Raw genomic sequence first — 18,840 nt, forward strand, 5'->3', positions numbered from 1 at the left:
TGTGACACTCATGGACTGTTCTGGTTTGAGTCGTCTGCGCCCTCAGGTAAACAGTGAGGGTGACAAACCCCTTTGAACAATACTTAAGTCCTAGACATTGAGTCGCCTCTCTGATCATATGCTTCCTTGAATGCAAAGGAATTTCCTCTGGGTTTTATCCCTGCCTTGGAATACAGTGTTATAAGTAAAATACACACATATTAAAATATCTGGTTCCGGTGGGTCTAGCGGGTCCAACCTACCCAGATCTTAATGCCGGAACTGGGACACCATATGGTCCGAGTTTCAGCCCGCTAGGACCTTCGGAACCGGAGTTACACAAATACAACTTAAACCGTTTCCTATTTTAATACAAAAAACTCCACTGTAAATTAAATCACGGTTTTTCACTAAATCCCCATTGAAAACAACGGGCTCCGCTGCCATAGACTTTCAATGGCAAACCGCCGCCGTTGGTGGCTATGGGAATCCGCCGCCATAGACTTTCAACGGGGCATCGCCGCCGTTGAAGTCTATGGGGTTTCTCCGCCATAGCCAGTCAATGGAAATTGGCCGCCATTGTAGTCTATGGGAGAATTCCCCGAACTTTCAAGGGGGTCCATACTCCGTCGGGTTGGTCCAAGAGGGTCAAGGATGGTTCTGCAGCCATGCCGGAGCAGTGCCTACAGATACCCCAAACCCTTGCCCTCTGGACCCTCCGGAACCGGAGGTATGGAGTCATGGTTTTCAGCTTTTCACACTTAGTCGAATTCCTGAGCTGTTTCTGCCGCCGCCATTGGAACCTATGGCGTGACCCGCTCTCTCGGCACAACCCTTCTCGGGGGTCCAGGATACGGTGACCCGGTGGTGGTCGAGTGGGGGGAGGTCTAGGGACTAGGGGCAAAAAGAATTTTATTTCTGGGTGCCCTAGAACTGTAGATTCCCACGCCACTTAACGTTGAACTTGACTAACAGTGATCAAAGCTCTTTTTTACAAAAAGTATCCGCTTTGCGATTTTGCGGTTTGGACGGCAGCCAACTCGTTCCTGGAAAGCGCCGTCGAGGAATCTCCATTGAAGTCAATGAGCCCATTGACTTACAATGGGAAACCGCCGCTCCTCCTCTCGGACGCCATCTGCTGGTCTTCGAGGGAAACAGGTCCAAAACAGCAAGATCCGCCATTGAAATGCATGGAGCTCTAATGGCGGCCTATGGGACTCTGCAAAATGGTGCCTGAAAAGGAGGGAAAATTACACAAAGGGCTATAATCACTGAATAACTATTAACCCTTGCACTCCTGGATGGATCCCAGTGTGTGTGTGTGTGTGTGATGCAGACACGGATATAACCAGATATAACAATAAAGCATGGGAACAGGGGAATATACATTTTCATGTTGTAACAAGGGTTAAATCACATTTCTGGACCTCAGCCCAGTTAACCCCTTGTCTCCCTGGTGAGGTCAGGGGATGGCCAAATGGGGTGCAATCCCTCTAATACCGGGCCACCCCCTTTCTCCCTCTACATGGACTAGAAAATCTGAAATTTGAAAGTGGAAACAGAGAGAGACTGTGATGGAGCACAGAGAGAGCACAAACACCATCCTAGAACTGTCACTGGTAGGATGACATACAGCAATTTATGTATTTATGAGACTATTCCCACTTTCTACTATTATTGCTACTATCATTGGAGTATCTATGTTTAATTTATGATGGGATTACTTATGCCTGTTTTAGCTGTGTTTGTCATCAACACGTCAGAGGTATGCACATCTGGCAACCTCCTCAGGGCCCTACATTAAATCTGACAGCTAATCTCCTAATTATCTCTTGGTACTTTGATCTCATTTGATATTTAGCATTTACCTTGTCAACAGTAAGCTCTCCCCTCACCACCCTACCTCTCCCTTAATTCACCCTCATTTGAATTTTTATCATCGTTGTATTATTTGTATGTAGCCATGTATCTGCTTGGCTATTAATTTGCCCTGCCTAACACATAAACCCTGGTACTTGTGCAGGCAGTGTTAGGGTTAATCTGGGTTTTCCCCTGCAGTAAGTAGACCCCTTTTGAGTGACAGGGGGATGGGGAGGGGTTATGGTCTATGTCTTGACCTATCATGGGCTCAGACCTAAGACCTTCTCCCTGGGCACAAAAGGGGCTGCAGAACCTAAAGTTAGTGGTTCTGCTTTTGGTAGTGTTCCTGGATAGTACAGAGTGTTGGCGAGACCCTCTCCCTCAGGGGAGTGGAGAACTACCCCTTATTCTGCCATGGAATAATGGAGCTAAGTATAGGCCCTTGGGGCCTCAAGCTCCCTGGGCACCCGTAAAGAACTGAGAAGAACCCTAAGTTAATTGAACTGTACCCGTGTTGCGTCCCAGGGGGGCTCTCAAATATTAGGAGGTCAGAACGTCCGTTTTAAAAGAAGCTTCAGCAATACAACAAGTGAAAGAGCGTTTCCCGCCAAAATCGGGAGGACCGTGTAGGGAAGTTTGCAAAGTTGCAAGCTTTTCCTTCGCAATATTGTGCAGGGATTGACGTGAAGCGAAGCCCCGCCTGCTGTGAGGGGCTTGGTGCGAAAGCTAAAGCTGCACCCATCATCTGTGAGTGATTCGGCGTGGATGCCTAAGCCACACCCATCGACATTGCGCCTATACTCCTGGATCCACAAGGGGGAGGAGGCACTGTGCTACCAAAGTGTGTTTCACCCTTGGGGGCGTAGCCGGATGCAAGCTACTGCACCCTCAGTTGCACGTGGTGAGTCAGCAGAGCAGGACCTAATCACCACTATTCCCGCACAATACCCTACTATGGCCGAGTTTATTGGGTCCCACTATCAACTACCAGGATGCTTCCTGGTAGTGCAAGTGAATGGGGAGAGTTTTCTACCCTGTATCTGCCCCTGATGCGATTTCCCAGGTGGCGAGGTGATCTAAGTGCCAGCGGTGTGTTACCCCCCACCTGAAGCTCAAGGTGTTGTCGCCACCCCTGCCGGCCCAGAGGGAAGACGTGGCGTATCTACAAATGTGAGCGAACTGGACCGCAGCTTCGGGAGCGGACGCTCCAAGGGACCCGTGCGTTCCTGTTCCAGAATCTAAAAAGAATTTACCTAGTAAGGTGACCATCCAGGAGGAGGCTGAGACACTTCCGCTGGTGGCGCAGAAGCGGGACTGCTGCCTGCAAGCGCTGCCAGTGACAGCGAGGTCTCCTGGTCCTCTTCCCCTGGTAGCGAGTCCCAAGCAACATCGGACGACAGTGAAGGGAGGCGCTCCACCGTGATGCTCCGGGCGGAGTGTCACGCGAGTGTGGCTGCCATGGAGACACCCATCCCCAAGAGGGAACGGAGTCCCATAATGATGACGTCATCAAAGGCAATGGTGTATCCAAAACGGAGGAGCGCCAAGGCCTTGGCAGTTTCTCGAGAGGCAAGCGTCGGACATGCCTGCTCCCGTGCAATGGACCAACGGAGTGGTGAAGGTGTGCTTCCTTCCCAGGTTCCAGCGGGGGGATCCATCAGAGACGTACCAGCCAGTATTTATTTTCGCACCGCAGATGACAACACCCTTCCAATATAACCGGATGTTGTCATTGAGGAGGCGACCGCCGGAGCAGAGGAAAACATTGCTATACCCAGTCCGGTGAATAAGGCCCTGACTGACCTGTCTTTACAGCCGCACCAAGGGTATAAGGCCTCTGCGGACCCTAATAAGCACCAAGTACTGGTGGTAACAGGCCGTGGTAGACATACCTAGACTGACACAACCAGAGACCTTGCAGATCTTAAGGCTTCCACAGACCTTGCCCAGGACAATCAGAGGGTAATTAAATCTACCCAGGACTGGGGGAACTGGGCTGGGTTTGATGATGATCCTCTGGGGGAGGGATGGCTGAGTACCTGGCTTTCTCCAGAGAAGGGTCAGAAATATTGGGAACACCCTCTAGGGCGGTTTCCGAATCTGATGGGTCTGTGTGTTACGCATATGTGGGGAAAGGTAGTGTTGTGGTGGGACCCCATGTTTCAAGGGTATGTCCATCATATGAACTGGATACAGTTCTTGCTGTTTAGTGGGGACATTGTGGATCATGGGTGGGAGGAAGGAGAGTTCTCTGCGGAAGAGATGGCAGTGGCCCTCGGATGAAGGGATAGGGAAATTAAACTTGGGTTGATGTAACCAACCGGTTTAACCCTAACCTACCAAGAACAGCCCTCTTACGAACCACTATTCTGAGTGGTACCGGGCCAGGCCTGTGGCAGTAAATTAACCAAACTCAGCTGGGCTGACCCGATAATAGTTCAAAGTTACCATCAGTCCCATGGGTATGACTACCCCTATATCCCTGAGTCCATAATGAGAGAGGTAAAAGCCAACAGAGAGGTGGTTGCGGGAAGGTCTCCTAGAGTACTTAGCGTCCAGGTGTAGTATCTCTAGCTACTTCAGCGAAGAGAAAATATGTTATCTCATGCAAGTATGGAGGGTAGGGAGAAATATCTTCCTGGACCGGTTAGAATATATTCCTGAGCGTGGTCCCAAGAGGGTTTACTCGGTTACCGTTCCAGACCAAGAGGTTAGGTTAGTTAAGAACACTGACCCAAAATATTATTATTGAAATGGGTATGGATTCTCCATGTTATGGGAGGGATCCAGACATACCTCATTGGTTAAAAATTGTTATGATATGAACTGTTCTTTCATCAAATGTATGCTATAAACTGTATGCATTGTTCCAAGTTATCCAATTTAGGGATGGTGTGTAAATTGGGTCTCAGCGGGGTCCGTGAGATTCCACCAAGGAGAGTGTGTAGCCATGTATCCTCTTGTCTACATGCCTGCCTAACACATAAGCCCTGGTACCAGTGCAGGCAGTGATAGGGTTAAACTGGGGTTTACCCTGCAGTAAGCAGACTCCTTTGGTTAACAGGGTGGGATGGGCTTAGGGTTTATGTTCTGCCCTATCAGGGGCTCAGACCTAAGAATACAAAAGATCTAATGATAGACTCTTGGGGCCTCAAGTTCCCTGGGTTGAGTCCAGGGACCCATGGAAGAAGTGTACCTGTTGTATGCTGTTGAACAATAAAGATCTGTTCCTGTTTTATACTCCTGCCTGAGAGTTCAGTTCATCAAGGGGAGTACTGGAGGGTTTTCCTGCAGGGACTGTATCCAGTTCTGCTGGGGCCTGCAGGGAATGGAGGCGCTGCACCCGTAAAGAACTGAGAAGAACCCTAAAGTCTGTCCTGTTCGTCCCCACTACCACAGGCGGACCCTCAGTATCCTGTAAGCCTAGCAGGTGAGCAGCACAAGAGCACTAGGTAGTAGTGAAATCTCCCAGAGGGTGGGGGGTAACTTGTTACATGTATATACTCTATATTTTAATTGAATTATTAAATGTTATGTTTTAACCTGTGTCAATTGATTCATACTAATTTTACAGTGATGGAACTTTAACTACAGGAATAAGGCAGTGTGCACACATGAATAGGGATAACTTTTTGGATTACTCTCTTCCTTTTTTGTTTTTGTATATTAGTACAGTATATACCTCAATGTGTAGCAACTCCCACAGTTAGTTATTGATTATTATTGTGTCTTTGAGCAGTCAATTCTTGTCTGTATACCGTATGTTAATTCTAAGGCTGCGCTTTATAGTGCCGGCGACGCAGTGTCGCGTCAAAACAAATGCATTGCCAATGTCGTTGGTGCTTATAGTACATGCGACGGTGCGACCAAGCGACAAATTTGGTAGTCACTGTTATTTGATTTTTTCGGTGACGGTCTCCCCTTGTGGCCAATGAGAGAGCTTCTCCATCCCTCTGCCTTCCCCTTTTATGACGTCACTGGCCTTGTAACCAGTGACGTTGGCTAAACTTGAATTACAACTATCGCAATGGCGACGGCGATGGGTGATGTCATCGGTCGCGTCGCCGTCGATGGCACTATATGCGCAGCCTTACCCTACAGAACATTAATTTACCTGCGGGTGTCAAGAAGAGATTCTAAAAGGTGACACATACAAATAATAACTTTCATGACCATGTCACTAACTAATTACTTTATTGTTCTTGACAATTTTATTTTCTGCAACCTTTTATTAGCATACAAATATAAATTTTTACATGTTTCAGCAATAACAAAATTAAAGGTTTGATATTTTTTTCCAGAAAAAAACAGCAGATAAAGCAGAACATTCCATGTTGCATTTGATCTCTAAATTCTGCTCTCTTCATTTGATTTAATTCCATTAAAATACAATTTATTCACAGTTCCTTGGGAGCACAGAAGTGGAGCAACCTAAAGGTACAGAAATTGTAAGAGATGCTGTAAGAAAACTTAAGGTAAGACGATTTTTGTGTTTATTTTAAATTCAGAAATAAACCCAGAGTAAAGTTAAGTCTATATACTCAGAATAGAGAATTTGGTTGTATTACTTATGTTTTTTTGCCAGTATATGTATGTGTTACATATATAAACTATTTTTATGTATACAGTATATTGTGTATATATTATACAGTATATATTCTTATGTGTATATATTTCAGTGTGCATATATATAATATGGTTCTTAATCTTAATTAATCTTTTGCCTGCACCTGCATTTTGCTTATACAAGTAGTTATAGCTTTAAAAGCAATTTACTGGGGGTTACCTGCTGATGTATCTGTGATGGTGTTCGCCTCGAATCAGGAAGCCGAACTTCAGGGCTGAGGCAGGATGTAGAGACTGACCTCAGGCCTCGAGTCCTGATAGAGGTGAAAATCCGGGTAACAAGCCAAGGTCTGTGCACGGTGCAGTAAACGTAGTCACGGTCCAAGAGCAGGGCAGGCAAAAAGCAAGCAAAATCTGAATCCAGGAAATGAGTCAGGGCAGGCAGAGTAAGGCAAACTTCAGGGCAGTCCAAGCTCAAACACAAGCGGGGAAGAGACTAAATGCCAATCCATGGGAACAAACACCTTGCTTGGGCACTGGCTAGTTAGAAATGGTTGCTATAAGTAGACAAAATGTATCATTCACCATCTTGGTTCAGGGCAAATGAGGCCACTTCCTGTCTTTGGCCATCTTGGTAGAGGCAATGAAACAACGATGTCCAGAGTTTCATAGATACACCTATGCTGAAAGGGTACGGCCGCAGACAGTATCCCCCCTCCCCCCCTCTCCAGAGCTGTGGAAACCTCTGACCAAGGCAGGGACAGGAATGTTCTTGCCATTCACCCATGACTTCTCCTACAGACCATACTTCTTCCAGTGGTAGAGGTACTGGATGCCATGTGACTTACGAGAGTCAAGGATGTTGTGAATCTAGAACTCCTGATACCTCTTGATCATAAGGAATGGGGAAGGGGCATGTACAGGGGAGGAGAAGTAATTCTGGATGCATGGCTTGAGGAGGGACACCTGGTTGAAAAGTAATTTGTCTCATCAGCATAGAAGTATATTTGAACCCAAGAGATGTGATAAAGTCACCTGAAGAGTATGTGAAAAGAGAAAGGGTCCCAGGACAGACACCTGGAGTACTCTCACAGAGAGGAGGAGGTGTTAGCAAAGGAGACACTGAAAGTACGATGGGAGATGTGAAGAAATCCAGGATAGAGTTGTCTTATGGATACCAAGAGTATGGAGGAGGAGAAGAGGGTGGTCCACAGTATGAAAAGCTGCAGAGATGTCAAGCAATATGAGCAGTGTGTAATGACTTTTGTCTTTAGCAGCATGGAGGTCATTAGTTATTTTAGTATGGGCTGTTTCGGTGGAGTGAGCAGTGTGTAAGCCAGTTTCTAGAGGAATTAGGAGAGAATAGGAGGTGAAAAAATGGAGCAAGCAAGAGACTACAAAGCATTCAGGGAGTTTAAAGGAAAAAGGCAGGAGGGCGACAGGGAGATAATTGGAGAGACATGTAGGGTCAAGCTTGCGTTTTTAGAGTAAGGGTATAACTGTTGCATGTTTGAAGGATAAGGGAAAGGTACCAGAGTTGAGGGAGGAATTGAAAATATGTGTGAGTGTAGGAATTAGAGTAGGGACAAGAGGTTTGAGGAGATGGGAGTGAATGGGGTAGAGACGGCAAGTGGTAGAGGGACAGGAGATCAGCAGCGACACATCCTCCTCTGAGACAACAGAAAAAGAGTTGAAGGCAGGAGAAGAGTTAGGAAGAGGTGTAGAATGTGTGGAGGATACCGAGGGAATCTACCTTTGTCTAGAAATAGTCTGTGTACACTGGCGACACACTTTATTCGAGCTTGGCTAGTCCCACGAATTCGGGTATACCCGGGTGTATTGAGGTTTGTGACTGTTTTCTGCCCGAGTACATTGAGTTATTTTCCAAGCAGGGATTGAAGCATTTTATTCCCGCTGGCTGCAATACTGCACAGTATATATATATAAACTGCATTACAATTCATGAATTTATGCCATCTGGTAGACACGCGAAGCATTGCAGCCTATTAAATCCTAATCATTATCATTTAACAGATCAGCCGCCCATCAGCCAGGCATGAACCCAGGCTGGGAAGGCAAATGCAACGGGGCTTGTCAGAGGTTAGTAGTGGCTTATTCCAGGTATCTGCCAGGTACATACCGGGTATTTGCTCGAATAAAGTGTGTCGGTGCAGTAGATAGTCAAAGACAGAGAAGAAAAGGTGGCATGGGTAAGACTAGTGAGTGACGATTATTGAAGAAAAGTAGGTTTATTTAGAATGGCAGAGGACAGACTTGAAACAGTATAGGAGACATTTGTAGTGAAGGAAGTCTGCGATAGTATGACATTTCCTCCAGAGGCGTTCAGAAGAACGAGTGCAGGAACACAGCATGCATGTGTAGCAGGTTAGCCGGGGTCTGTGGTTGCAAGGGCGAAAACGGCAGAAAAAAAGAAGGGTGTGTAGATCAAAAGAAGAGGATAGGGCCAGTCCAGTCTGCCACATTGTTTAGATTAAATAATATTACCATTTGTTTTGTAATTGAGCCGTGTCAAAATTGGAAATATTGCGGCAGGTTTCACAGGATGGGTTTCATCAGAGGCAGCAGTAATGTGATCTAAATCTGTATATGTACACACACAGTATATATACTATGGTCTATATGTATTTACACCGTGTTTTAACAGGTAAGGTCTCTTCTACCACTTTCTGAAAATACCCCAGTTTGTGTTGAAACATGCCATACTCCTATAAACTGCTTTATCCACATTCCCATAACGGACGATATTCCAGATTTTATCAATGGTGATAAGCTTTAGGGCATCTGTGTGCTGAAGGTCTACACTATTTATTAAATCTGGACCTATGTCTAAAGCTGTTTGTATAACATATGCATTTCACACCCTTAAGGCGGTGAAGAAGTTAACTGCATACACCACAACATTACTTATTCAGCAAACGCAGTACATGTTTTAGGTCCAATACTTAATAAATTGTGTCTGCCAGTAAGTAAGAGCGGGTGAGAGATTTACAGTCTACTAAACCCATTGATTGAAGCTCAGACAATTCATCTAACAGCTGACATTCCTACTATTGTGATAAATGTCTTTAGTACATACTGTAGATTACTTACTCCATCCTACACAGATGGGCCAATTTTCATGTGACATTATTTGGAAGGTCCGTGCTTGAGATAATCTGTGTATTATTATAAGGGGTCTGTAGATTGCAGGTTTAGTCAGCCCTTACTTTACAATCTTTATCTTCAACTGAATTCAGATTGCAAGGGTTGAAAAACAAGTCTAGATTATTACACATGGTCAGTGTGACACATTGTTACATAATTTCTTACAAAGTAGGTGGAGTTAAAAAACGATATAAATCCATTGAGTTCTGCCTATGTTAAATTTAGTCAGCTGAGATACTTATCATTTATATTAATCCTGAGGGGAAAAAAATAAATCAATGGTGAAACATTTGCCAATCATGTCTCAGGCATGTAATATAGTTCTCGCGCATGCGCTAACATGCGTGCGCATCAATTATAATTGCAGAGTATGAGCCTGCAGTTGCTATACTTCAGAATCACGCGCGCTAGTTCATGAGCGGTGGCACGGCAGACCATGCTGCCACGCCGCGAACCAATCACAGTGCGGCCTAACGCGGTGACGTCAGTCACGCCCCCTAACCGCGCCTATCACCGCTTGCACCCTAGCAACTAAACGCGCATGCCATGTCCACGCGCAATGCCGGGTGCGCGCCGCACGCACAGTAGCAAGGACTATATTCCATGTCTTATATGGCGGGAATAAAAATATTTCCTGATTCCAGTAATGACAAGCAGATTTCTCCCTGGATCAATATCCTACCTATGTTTAATTTATTTCGTATATTCCTGTATACATTTCCTTTCTAAAAAAAAGATGTGTAACCTTTTCTGAAAGATATCTAACCTTTTTTTCAAGATATCTATTCTATCTGTATGCCATAATAGTTTGCATCTGTAGCAAATTTCATATTTTAATTTACTGAATAGAACCATTTTCATAGCTGCTGATGACATCTTATTTCCTCTAATCTCAAGGTATGACCCCTTGCCAATTATACTGTCCTTGGGATGAAAAGGTCCCTTAAATGTTCCTTCTTTTGACCTTAAATATATTTCTAAATAGTTAACATTTCCTTCATAGACATCTCATTTCTAATGTAAATATGCAGAATAATATCTACTAGCCTTTGCAACTACTGCTTGACATTGAACACTATTTCTAAGCCTGTTCCCACAATTATTCCTAAATTCTTCTCCAACGATTGACCTAATTTTGCCAAATTTATTTTGTTAGCAGCATGATTTTTCTTACTTCCCAAATCCATAACCTTATTGTATATTTGTCGGTGTTAAACCTTATCTCCAATTTACCTACCTAAGACCTTCTGTAGAGAAATGATACTGTATATCCTGCTCTGATGTTACTGCTGTACATGATTTAGTTTACAAAGTCATTTGTGAAGAAGAAAAACGGTACTAAAGTGTCTTTGAAGAAAAATACCTCAGTTCGAGATGTATATAGTGTAGTTGCTGACTGCAAGACAGGATACGGCCCCGCAGGGCATAGGTAGGGAGTAATACACAGACCATGGCCTGGGATCAGAGGCCTGGGATGCAGGAGTACTTGGGTATGTTTCCAGGGTTGAGGCAGGTGGCAGCCAAAGGGTAGTTAGGTCCAGTTCCGAGGTCGAGGCATGCGTCATGCAAAGACTAGTCAGGTCTGGTTCCGAGGTTTAGGCGAGCAACAGCCATGGGGTGTAGTCAGGTTCAGTTCCAAGGTCAAGACAGGCAGCAGAAAAAACAAAGGCAAGGCAGAGCTCAGACAAGACAAGTTAACAAGTACTTTGCACAAGCAAAGTCCAAGGGCAACTGCTTGCTATTTAAAGGCCAGAGAGAGGCTTACTTCCTGTCAGGGGAGTACGGGCAGGTTTTGCCAGGAAGCATGATGTCCGTGGTAGCTTCAGACAAGATGACATTACTTCCTGTCAGCAGTCATCCACAATGTTTCAGACAGATCCCTTATAGTATATCCCCCTCCCCCCCTTCTGGGTCGAACTCCGGGGCGACCAGGTCCTGTTTTTTCTGGCTGACGACGGTGGAACGCCTTGACCAGGGTTGGAGCATAAAGAGTCTGATTCTTAACCAAACTCCTCTCCTCCGGACCGTATCTCTTCCAATCAACCAGATATTGAATCGATCCTCTGGAGTTACGAATTCAAGTATCTGTCACACCTCATATTCAATTTACCCCTCAACATTTACCGGACTAGGAGGCAGAGGATCCTCAGAAAAGCGATTCCTCACAACAGGTTTCAGGAGGGACACATGGAAAATGGTGGGAATTTTTAATGAGGAGGGGTGCTCCTGTTGAAAGGTGACTTCATTGATTTTCCGGGTATTGTTGTACGGACCAATGAATCATGGTCTGAGTTTAGCAAAATAGTGTATTTGTAATGGTGCTCAATAGTGCTGGGACTATGTGAAAGGAGGGGAGTGTGCTGGGTGATAATTGTATTTTACAATGGTACTGTGCCTTTAAATGGGCATAAGGTACCCTGAAGGTAGGAGTGGGTTGTCAAAGACAGCCCTCTCTTTCCTCATTAGGTAGCCCCAGGTTAAGTACTCACTGAGTCTTCTTTCTTCCCCAGTCTCCCCTCCAGAGCGTGCAGCTGTATTAGAGTGTAGATCCAAAGCCAGGGTGTGCAGCGCACAGCAATAAGGAGGAGCAGGTCTTGCAGAAAAAATAGTCCTTTATTTAATTCATGGTGTGGGACAACAGCAAACCTTCAACGCGTTTCGTTCAAGGAACTTTATCAAGAAGTGCTGTTTAGGTTAAAAACTACAATTTATATACAGCTGACTGCCCTATTTTCGCGCCAAAACGTGACGTCATGGATGGTGTCTAGACCACTAAAAATCGCTGTACTCGCGCATGCGTGCGGCGCCAGCTCCTCTATCATAGTCTCTATGGTTTTCTGAGACCTCCGCGCATGCGCGCGGCGCCAGGGTGTCAGGGAGCATAATGCTGGTGTCAGCCATGTGTTTGCAGCATGTATCCGCCCCTAGGGGCGGTCCTAAGCGCAATGCATGCCTCTGACCCAGACAGAATACGCCCCCTTCCTCCATGTTGGTGCTCTATGTGTATTATAAAACCTCCGCGCATGCGCGCGGCGCCAAGGTATCAGGGAGCACACTGCTGCTGTCAGCCATGTAATGCAGCATATAACGCCCCTTGGGGCGCTTCTAAGTGCAATGCACGCCTCTGACCCATGCAGGATAACACCCCCTTCCTCCATGTTCCGCGCAAGCGGTGAGGCATCCTATTGTGATGGGTAAAATAATATATCAAATCCCTGCCACATTGGGTTATAGGGGATCATTTGGGGGATCAATGAAAGGAGTGAAATTGTATATAGGCAGTAAGCTGTATACATAAAAACCTATAGGCAATATATGTATATAATTACACAGTGACTCAAATACTTATAATAAACAAGTGATATAATATGCATATCTTAAACAGAAAAAACATATAAAAAACATATAAAACAAGACAGTTTATTGTTAAAAAATATGTATTTATCCAAAAAAGGATTAGATGATAAATACAAAAAATAAAAACATTCTTTTTAAAAAAAAGCAACAAATGTGTCTCGTGCCTTACTTTACAGCAAATTGCATGCCCCGCTGGATGAGAATAATAATCATGTAAAAAATAAACATCTATCTAATGTGGAGTTACATGCATGTATACATTCATTTTGGAATACCTTGACCTGAATAATGGAGACTTCCAGTTATCAGTGTAATGTATCAAATCAGGATAATTTTAACAATAGGTCGTGACCATAATGAAAGTTAGACCCACTGTTTTAGTTATCTCGTTGATTCAAAAAAATGCAAAGAATGCAAAAAATAGAAAAAATGACGTCTACTTGTTTTACGTTTACTAAAGAGTAAAAATAGAGCATTGATATATATTCTCACATAAATACGTATTCATATGCTCTAGTCATACTATATATTATGTAGACATATTCACAATGTATAAAACCTTTTGGTATATTTCTATAAATAGCATATACAATACTGTATACATTATTGTTCCAAAATACATGATACTCATTTGAGAAAATGGTTAATATTCCATTCTATATTTATTCCGTCAGGGAACCTTGTTCTTAATGTAAATATCCAATAGGATTCTCTACAGTCTAATGTTTTCACGGTGTTACCCCCTCTTTCTTTTCTGATTATCTTTTCAATGCCTACAAATGAGAAATTACTGATGCCTCCCTGCCCACATTCCGAAAAATGTTTGGAGACAGGGTGTTCCCTATCATTTTTGCGTATCAACCTGCAGTGTTCCTGCATCCTTACTTTTAATGCCCTTGTGGTCCTACCGACATATCTCTTCCCACAGCCACACGTAATCAAATACACTACAAATGTAGTGTTACAATTGATAAAATTATGTATGGTATAGCGTTTATGTGGACTGTGGGAAAAGATATGTCGAGCTGGTTTCATGAACTGACACATGTTGCACTGATTACATCTAAAAGATCCCTTTGTCACAAAATGTTCTGAGTTCTTTACTGGTGTTGATACTACACTTGGTGATAAAAAGGTAGCCAATGTCTTAGCTCTTCTGTAGACAAATTTTGGACCCTTATCTGTATATTTCTTTAAGATTGGATCCATCCGTAACAATTCCCAGTGCTTATTCACAATCTTATTTATTTGACTGCTGGATTTGCTATATTGTGAAATAAACAGTGGACATGCTACGTCCTCTTTTCTGTCTCTTTTTGTTTCAGTGTATACATCTCCCCTCTTCACTCTGGTCACAGACGGCATTACTGTAGCTTGTTCAATTCCCTTGACCTCCTGTAGTGTAGTCTGGAGGGTCTCCCTGTCGTATCCTCTCTCAATAAATGTATTGGTCAGCTCCTCAGACTGAGTGATGAAACTGTCAAAAGTTGAACAGTTCCGTCTCAGTCTGAGGTACTGGCCTTTAGGTATTCCTTTGATCACAGATCTGGGGTGGCAGCTGTCCGCTCTAAGAAATGAATTACGGGAATTTGGTTTCTTGTATATGTCAGATTGTATTTTTTGATTGATGTCAATATAAAATAAAATGTCCAGGTAGCTGATGTGATGAGAATGATAATTAATAGTGGAGGAAGCGGGTGTTATCCTGCATGGGTCAGAGGCGTGCATTGCACTTAGAAGCGCCCCAAGGGGCGTTATATGCTGCATTACATGGCTGACAGCAGCAGTGTGCTCCCTGATACCTTGGCGCCGCGCGCATGCACGGAGGTTTTATAATACACATAGAGCACCAACATGGAGGAAGGGGGCGTATTCTGTCTGGGTCAGAGGCATGCATTGCGCTTAGGACCGCCCCTAGGGGCGGATACATGCTGCAAACACATGGCTGACACCAGCATTATGCTCCCTGACACCCTGGCGCCGCGCGCATGCGCGGAGGTCTCAGAAAACCATAGAGACTATGATAGAGGAGCTGGCGCCGCGCGCATGCGCGAGTACAGCGATTTTTAGTGGTCTAGACACCATCCATGACGTCACGTTTTGGCGCGAAAATAGGGCAGTCAGCTGTATATAAATTGTAGTTTTTAACCTAAACAGCACTTCTTGATAAAGTTCCTTGAACGAAACGCGTTGAAGGTTTGCTGTTGTCCCACACCATGAATTAAATAAAGGACTATTTTTTCTGCAAGACCTGCTCCTCCTTATTGCTGTGCGCTGCACACCCTGGCTTTGAGTTTAGCAAAAGGCTGGGGTAAATGGATGTTTCGCGTTGAGAGCCATACCTTATCCCTGACGGAGTATGGATGTGATGGCCTCCAGTGCTTATCCACTGATTTCTTTTGTCTGTCGGCAGCCAAGCAAAGGGTTGCCTCAATCCCCTTCCAAAGGTCCTGTAAGTTCTGTGCCCTGGTATCAGCCATTGGTACACGTAGTGGTGGAGAATGAAAGGGGAATGGTACAGGGATGATGACCCCAAGCTGCGAAAAATTGGGTTCAGCCAGGGAGTCATGTGACAGACTGTTGCTGGCAAACTCTGCCAGTGGTAGGAGTTTTGCCCAATCGTTCTGATGTTCGTTGGTATAGCACCTTATGTATTGCTCCAGGGATTGATTGGTGCGCTAAGTGTGTCCATTAGATAATTCCCAATGTCCTGCAGAACTCCTTCCGAAATTTCAAAATTAACTGAGACACCCTGTCTGAGACGATCTCTAAAGGCAGTCCATGCAGACCAAATACCTCCTTGGTGATGATGTCTGCCAGTTCAGAAGAGGAGGGAAGCTTTTTAGGGGTACAAAATGAAATTCGTAGTCATGCTTTGAGAGGGGGGAAGTTCCACAATAAAATCCATTTATAGGTACGTCCAAGGACTGGAGGGTATAGTCAGTGGCTGCAGAAGTCCACAAGGAAATGTTCGAGGAACCTTAGTTTGGGCACATACACTGCAGGCCGAGACGAAGTCCTGTACCTCTGTTTTTAATTCTGGCCACCAAAAGGTCCTCTCAAGGAGCTCACATGTTTTCCGAACCCCTGGGTGGCCTGAGAATTTGGATTTATGACCCCATCGAAGAACTTCCTGCCGAAGGAGAGGGGGAACGAAAAGTTTGGATGAGGGAATGGTTATTCCAGCCGGGACCTTGGTCTGGGCTTTTTGAATACGATGAAAAAGCGTAATAGCGGACACAATCTTAGATGAGGGAATGATGGAGCCCTTGTCCGTCGAATCAGTGTCATCTGTGGTGAACTGGCGTAATAGGGCATCCGCTTTAACATTCTTGGAACCCGGGCCATAGGAAATCACATAATTAAAGCTACTAAAAAAGAGTGCCCATCTAGCCTGGGGAGTGTTTTACCTGCATGCCCCCTTGAGGTATTCCAAGTATTTATGGTCCCTAAGAATCGTTACTGGCACGGCGGTTCCCTCAAGAAGGTGTCTCCATTCCTCCAGGGCCATCTTTACAGCTAGAAGTTCACGATTGCCCATATCGTAGTTGTGTTCTGCAGGAGAAAACTTTTTAGAGAAGAACGAACACGGATGTAACCGACCCTGAATCTCACTTCTCTGTGACAGGACTGCACCTGCTCTAACGTCAGAGGCATCCACTTCGACGATAAAAGGATGACAAGGATCGGGGTGTTTCAGGATGTTTGCAGGGGAAAAAAGTTTATTGAGCTTCAGAAAAGCCGCCTGCGGAGACCAGTTCATGTAATCTGCCTGTTTTTTGTCATTGCTGTGATGGGTTCAATGATTTTGGAGAAATCCCGAATAAATCGCCAGTAATAATATGCGAAGCCCAAGAATCTCTAGATGGATTTTAATCCCTTAGGAAAAGGCCAGTCCAGAACAGCAGCAACCTTGGCAGGATCCATTTCTAGGCCCGGGCAGAGATAATGTATCCGAGAAAATAAAGACAGGATTTTTCGAATTCGCACTTCTCGAATTTAGCAAAGAGGTTGTTCTCTAGGAAGCGTTTAAGGACCAACCTCAACTGATGATGATGATGTTCCAGGGTTTTGGAATAGATGAGGATATCATCAAGGTATACGATAACTAAGGTGTCTAACCTGTCTCTGAAAATTTCCTTCACGAAGAACTGGAACAGTGCGGGTGCATTGCTTAGGCCGAAGGGCATAACCAAGTACTCGTAGTGGCCATTGTGTGTGTTGAAAAAGGGTTTCCAATCGCCACCTTGCTTTATCCTTATAAGGTTATAAGTCCCTCTTAAATTGAGCTTGATAAAAACTGTTGTCCCACGTAGACGATCAAAGAGTTCGGTGATCAGAGGATACCCAATCGTGACAGTAATTTTATTGAAATCAATACAAGGTATCAATGAGGTGAACAGGATTTGCGAATGAATCCTCGCTTCAGGTTCTCATCAATGTATTTCCTCATCGCCTTGGTTTCCGGTTCAGAAAGAGGATACGTATGTCCACGAGGAGGAGTAATGCCAGGAAGGAGATCAATTGCACAATCAAATGGTCGATGCACAGGTAATTCTTCGGCCTGCCCCTTGTCGAAGACCTGCTTTAGGTCAGAGTAACAGGCCGGGAGACCGGGTAAGTCCTCCAGTGCAGGAGGTAGAAGAGTACCCACAGGATAACAGGATGAATGACATTTGCCATGGCAGGCAGATCCCCAAGTTATTATCTGACCCAAAATCTAGTCAATCTGGGGATAGTGGGTACGTAGTCAGGGAATCCCTAGAACCACATTGATGCTGGGGAATTGATGGCATCCAGTTGGATGAGTTCGTGGTGCAAAATACCAATGTAGCCTTGATTTGAACCGTCTCTTGTGACAGGAGCCCCAATCCCAACGGTCTACCATCAATGGAAGAGATAACTATGGGTACGTCCATCCTCTGGAGAGGAATCTAGATCCGTTGAGCTAAGGCCTTATCCACAAATATACCAATGGCTCCGGAGTCCATGAAAGCCTTGGTTATTACGGAATGGTCTTGCCAGGATAGGCAGATGGGGAGCATCAAACGATGTGACCCTTCTCGTCGCAGTAGAGGCACATCCCCAAGGATCGCCGGTGCTGCTTCTCCCGTTCTGACAAACACAAATTGTCCATTTGCATGGGTTCCGTTGTCTCTCCTGGCGTTTAATTGGAAGGAGCCTGAATAGGTGGAGTCAGTGGAAGAGACAGGAATCTGTGAGAACAATCCTTCTCCTGATGTCTCTCCCTCATCCGAAGGACCAGGGACATGCAAAGGGTGATCAGTCCTTCCAGATCCGCGGGTAGGTCCCTGTACGTTAATTCGTTCCCCCTCTGCTTCAAAGCTTCCTCGTTACAATTCGTCTCCGCTTCCAGGGTCCTAAACTCGATAGCATATTGTCCCACAGTGTGAGAGCCTTGTTTTAAGTGTACTATTGCAAATTCAGCGGAAGCCATATGGACGGGGGTATCAAAGATTGTCCGGAAGGTTTGCATGAAAGTAACGGAATTGTCCAACAAGGGGTAACGCTTAACATAAAGGGGTGATGCCAAAGCTAATGCTTCATCCGTGAGAAGCGAGAAGATATATGCCACTCGGAGCGGTGGGTGAAGAAGGATGATGGTAGTGTGTCGAACAGCACCTGGCACTGGTTCAGGAATCCTCTGCAAGCCGAGGTGAGCTCTCCATAGTGGACAGGAGTAGAGAACCGAGGCTCCCTTAGGACCACAGATACTGGTGCAGCGTCACTAGCTAAAAGCGCAGGCACATATGGGGTCACCCTGGGGGTACTGAGGTGACTGCACAGGGTCTGCAGCGTAGCAGAGCTTGAATCCAGTTTCTAATCCAGCGTAGCTAGATGGGTGGCATGGGTTCCCAGAAACTGGTCCTGATGGGTAACAGCGTTCAATAC

At 45.1% G+C, this 18,840-nt stretch overlaps 1 protein-coding gene across 23 annotated transcripts in view; it reads left to right on the plus strand.

Moving 5' to 3' along the window:
* Window positions 1–18,840, plus strand: part of GULP1 (GULP PTB domain containing engulfment adaptor 1) — a 479,313-nt gene that overhangs the window by 347,314 nt on the left and 113,159 nt on the right. For 15 of the 23 annotated variants that reach the window (XM_075608428.1, XM_075608427.1, XM_075608432.1 and 12 more), the window contains one exon: window positions 6,243–6,314. The exons of the other annotated variants lie outside the window; for them this stretch is intronic. In XM_075608428.1, coding sequence (XP_075464543.1) covers window positions 6,243–6,314 — 72 coding nt within the window. The remainder of the gene's footprint in view (window positions 1–6,242; window positions 6,315–18,840) is intronic. 23 annotated transcript variants of the gene reach the window in all.

Source organism: Ascaphus truei, chromosome 7, assembly GCF_040206685.1.
Source record: "Ascaphus truei isolate aAscTru1 chromosome 7, aAscTru1.hap1, whole genome shotgun sequence".
Classification (NCBI taxonomy): domain Eukaryota; kingdom Metazoa; phylum Chordata; class Amphibia; order Anura; family Ascaphidae; genus Ascaphus; species Ascaphus truei.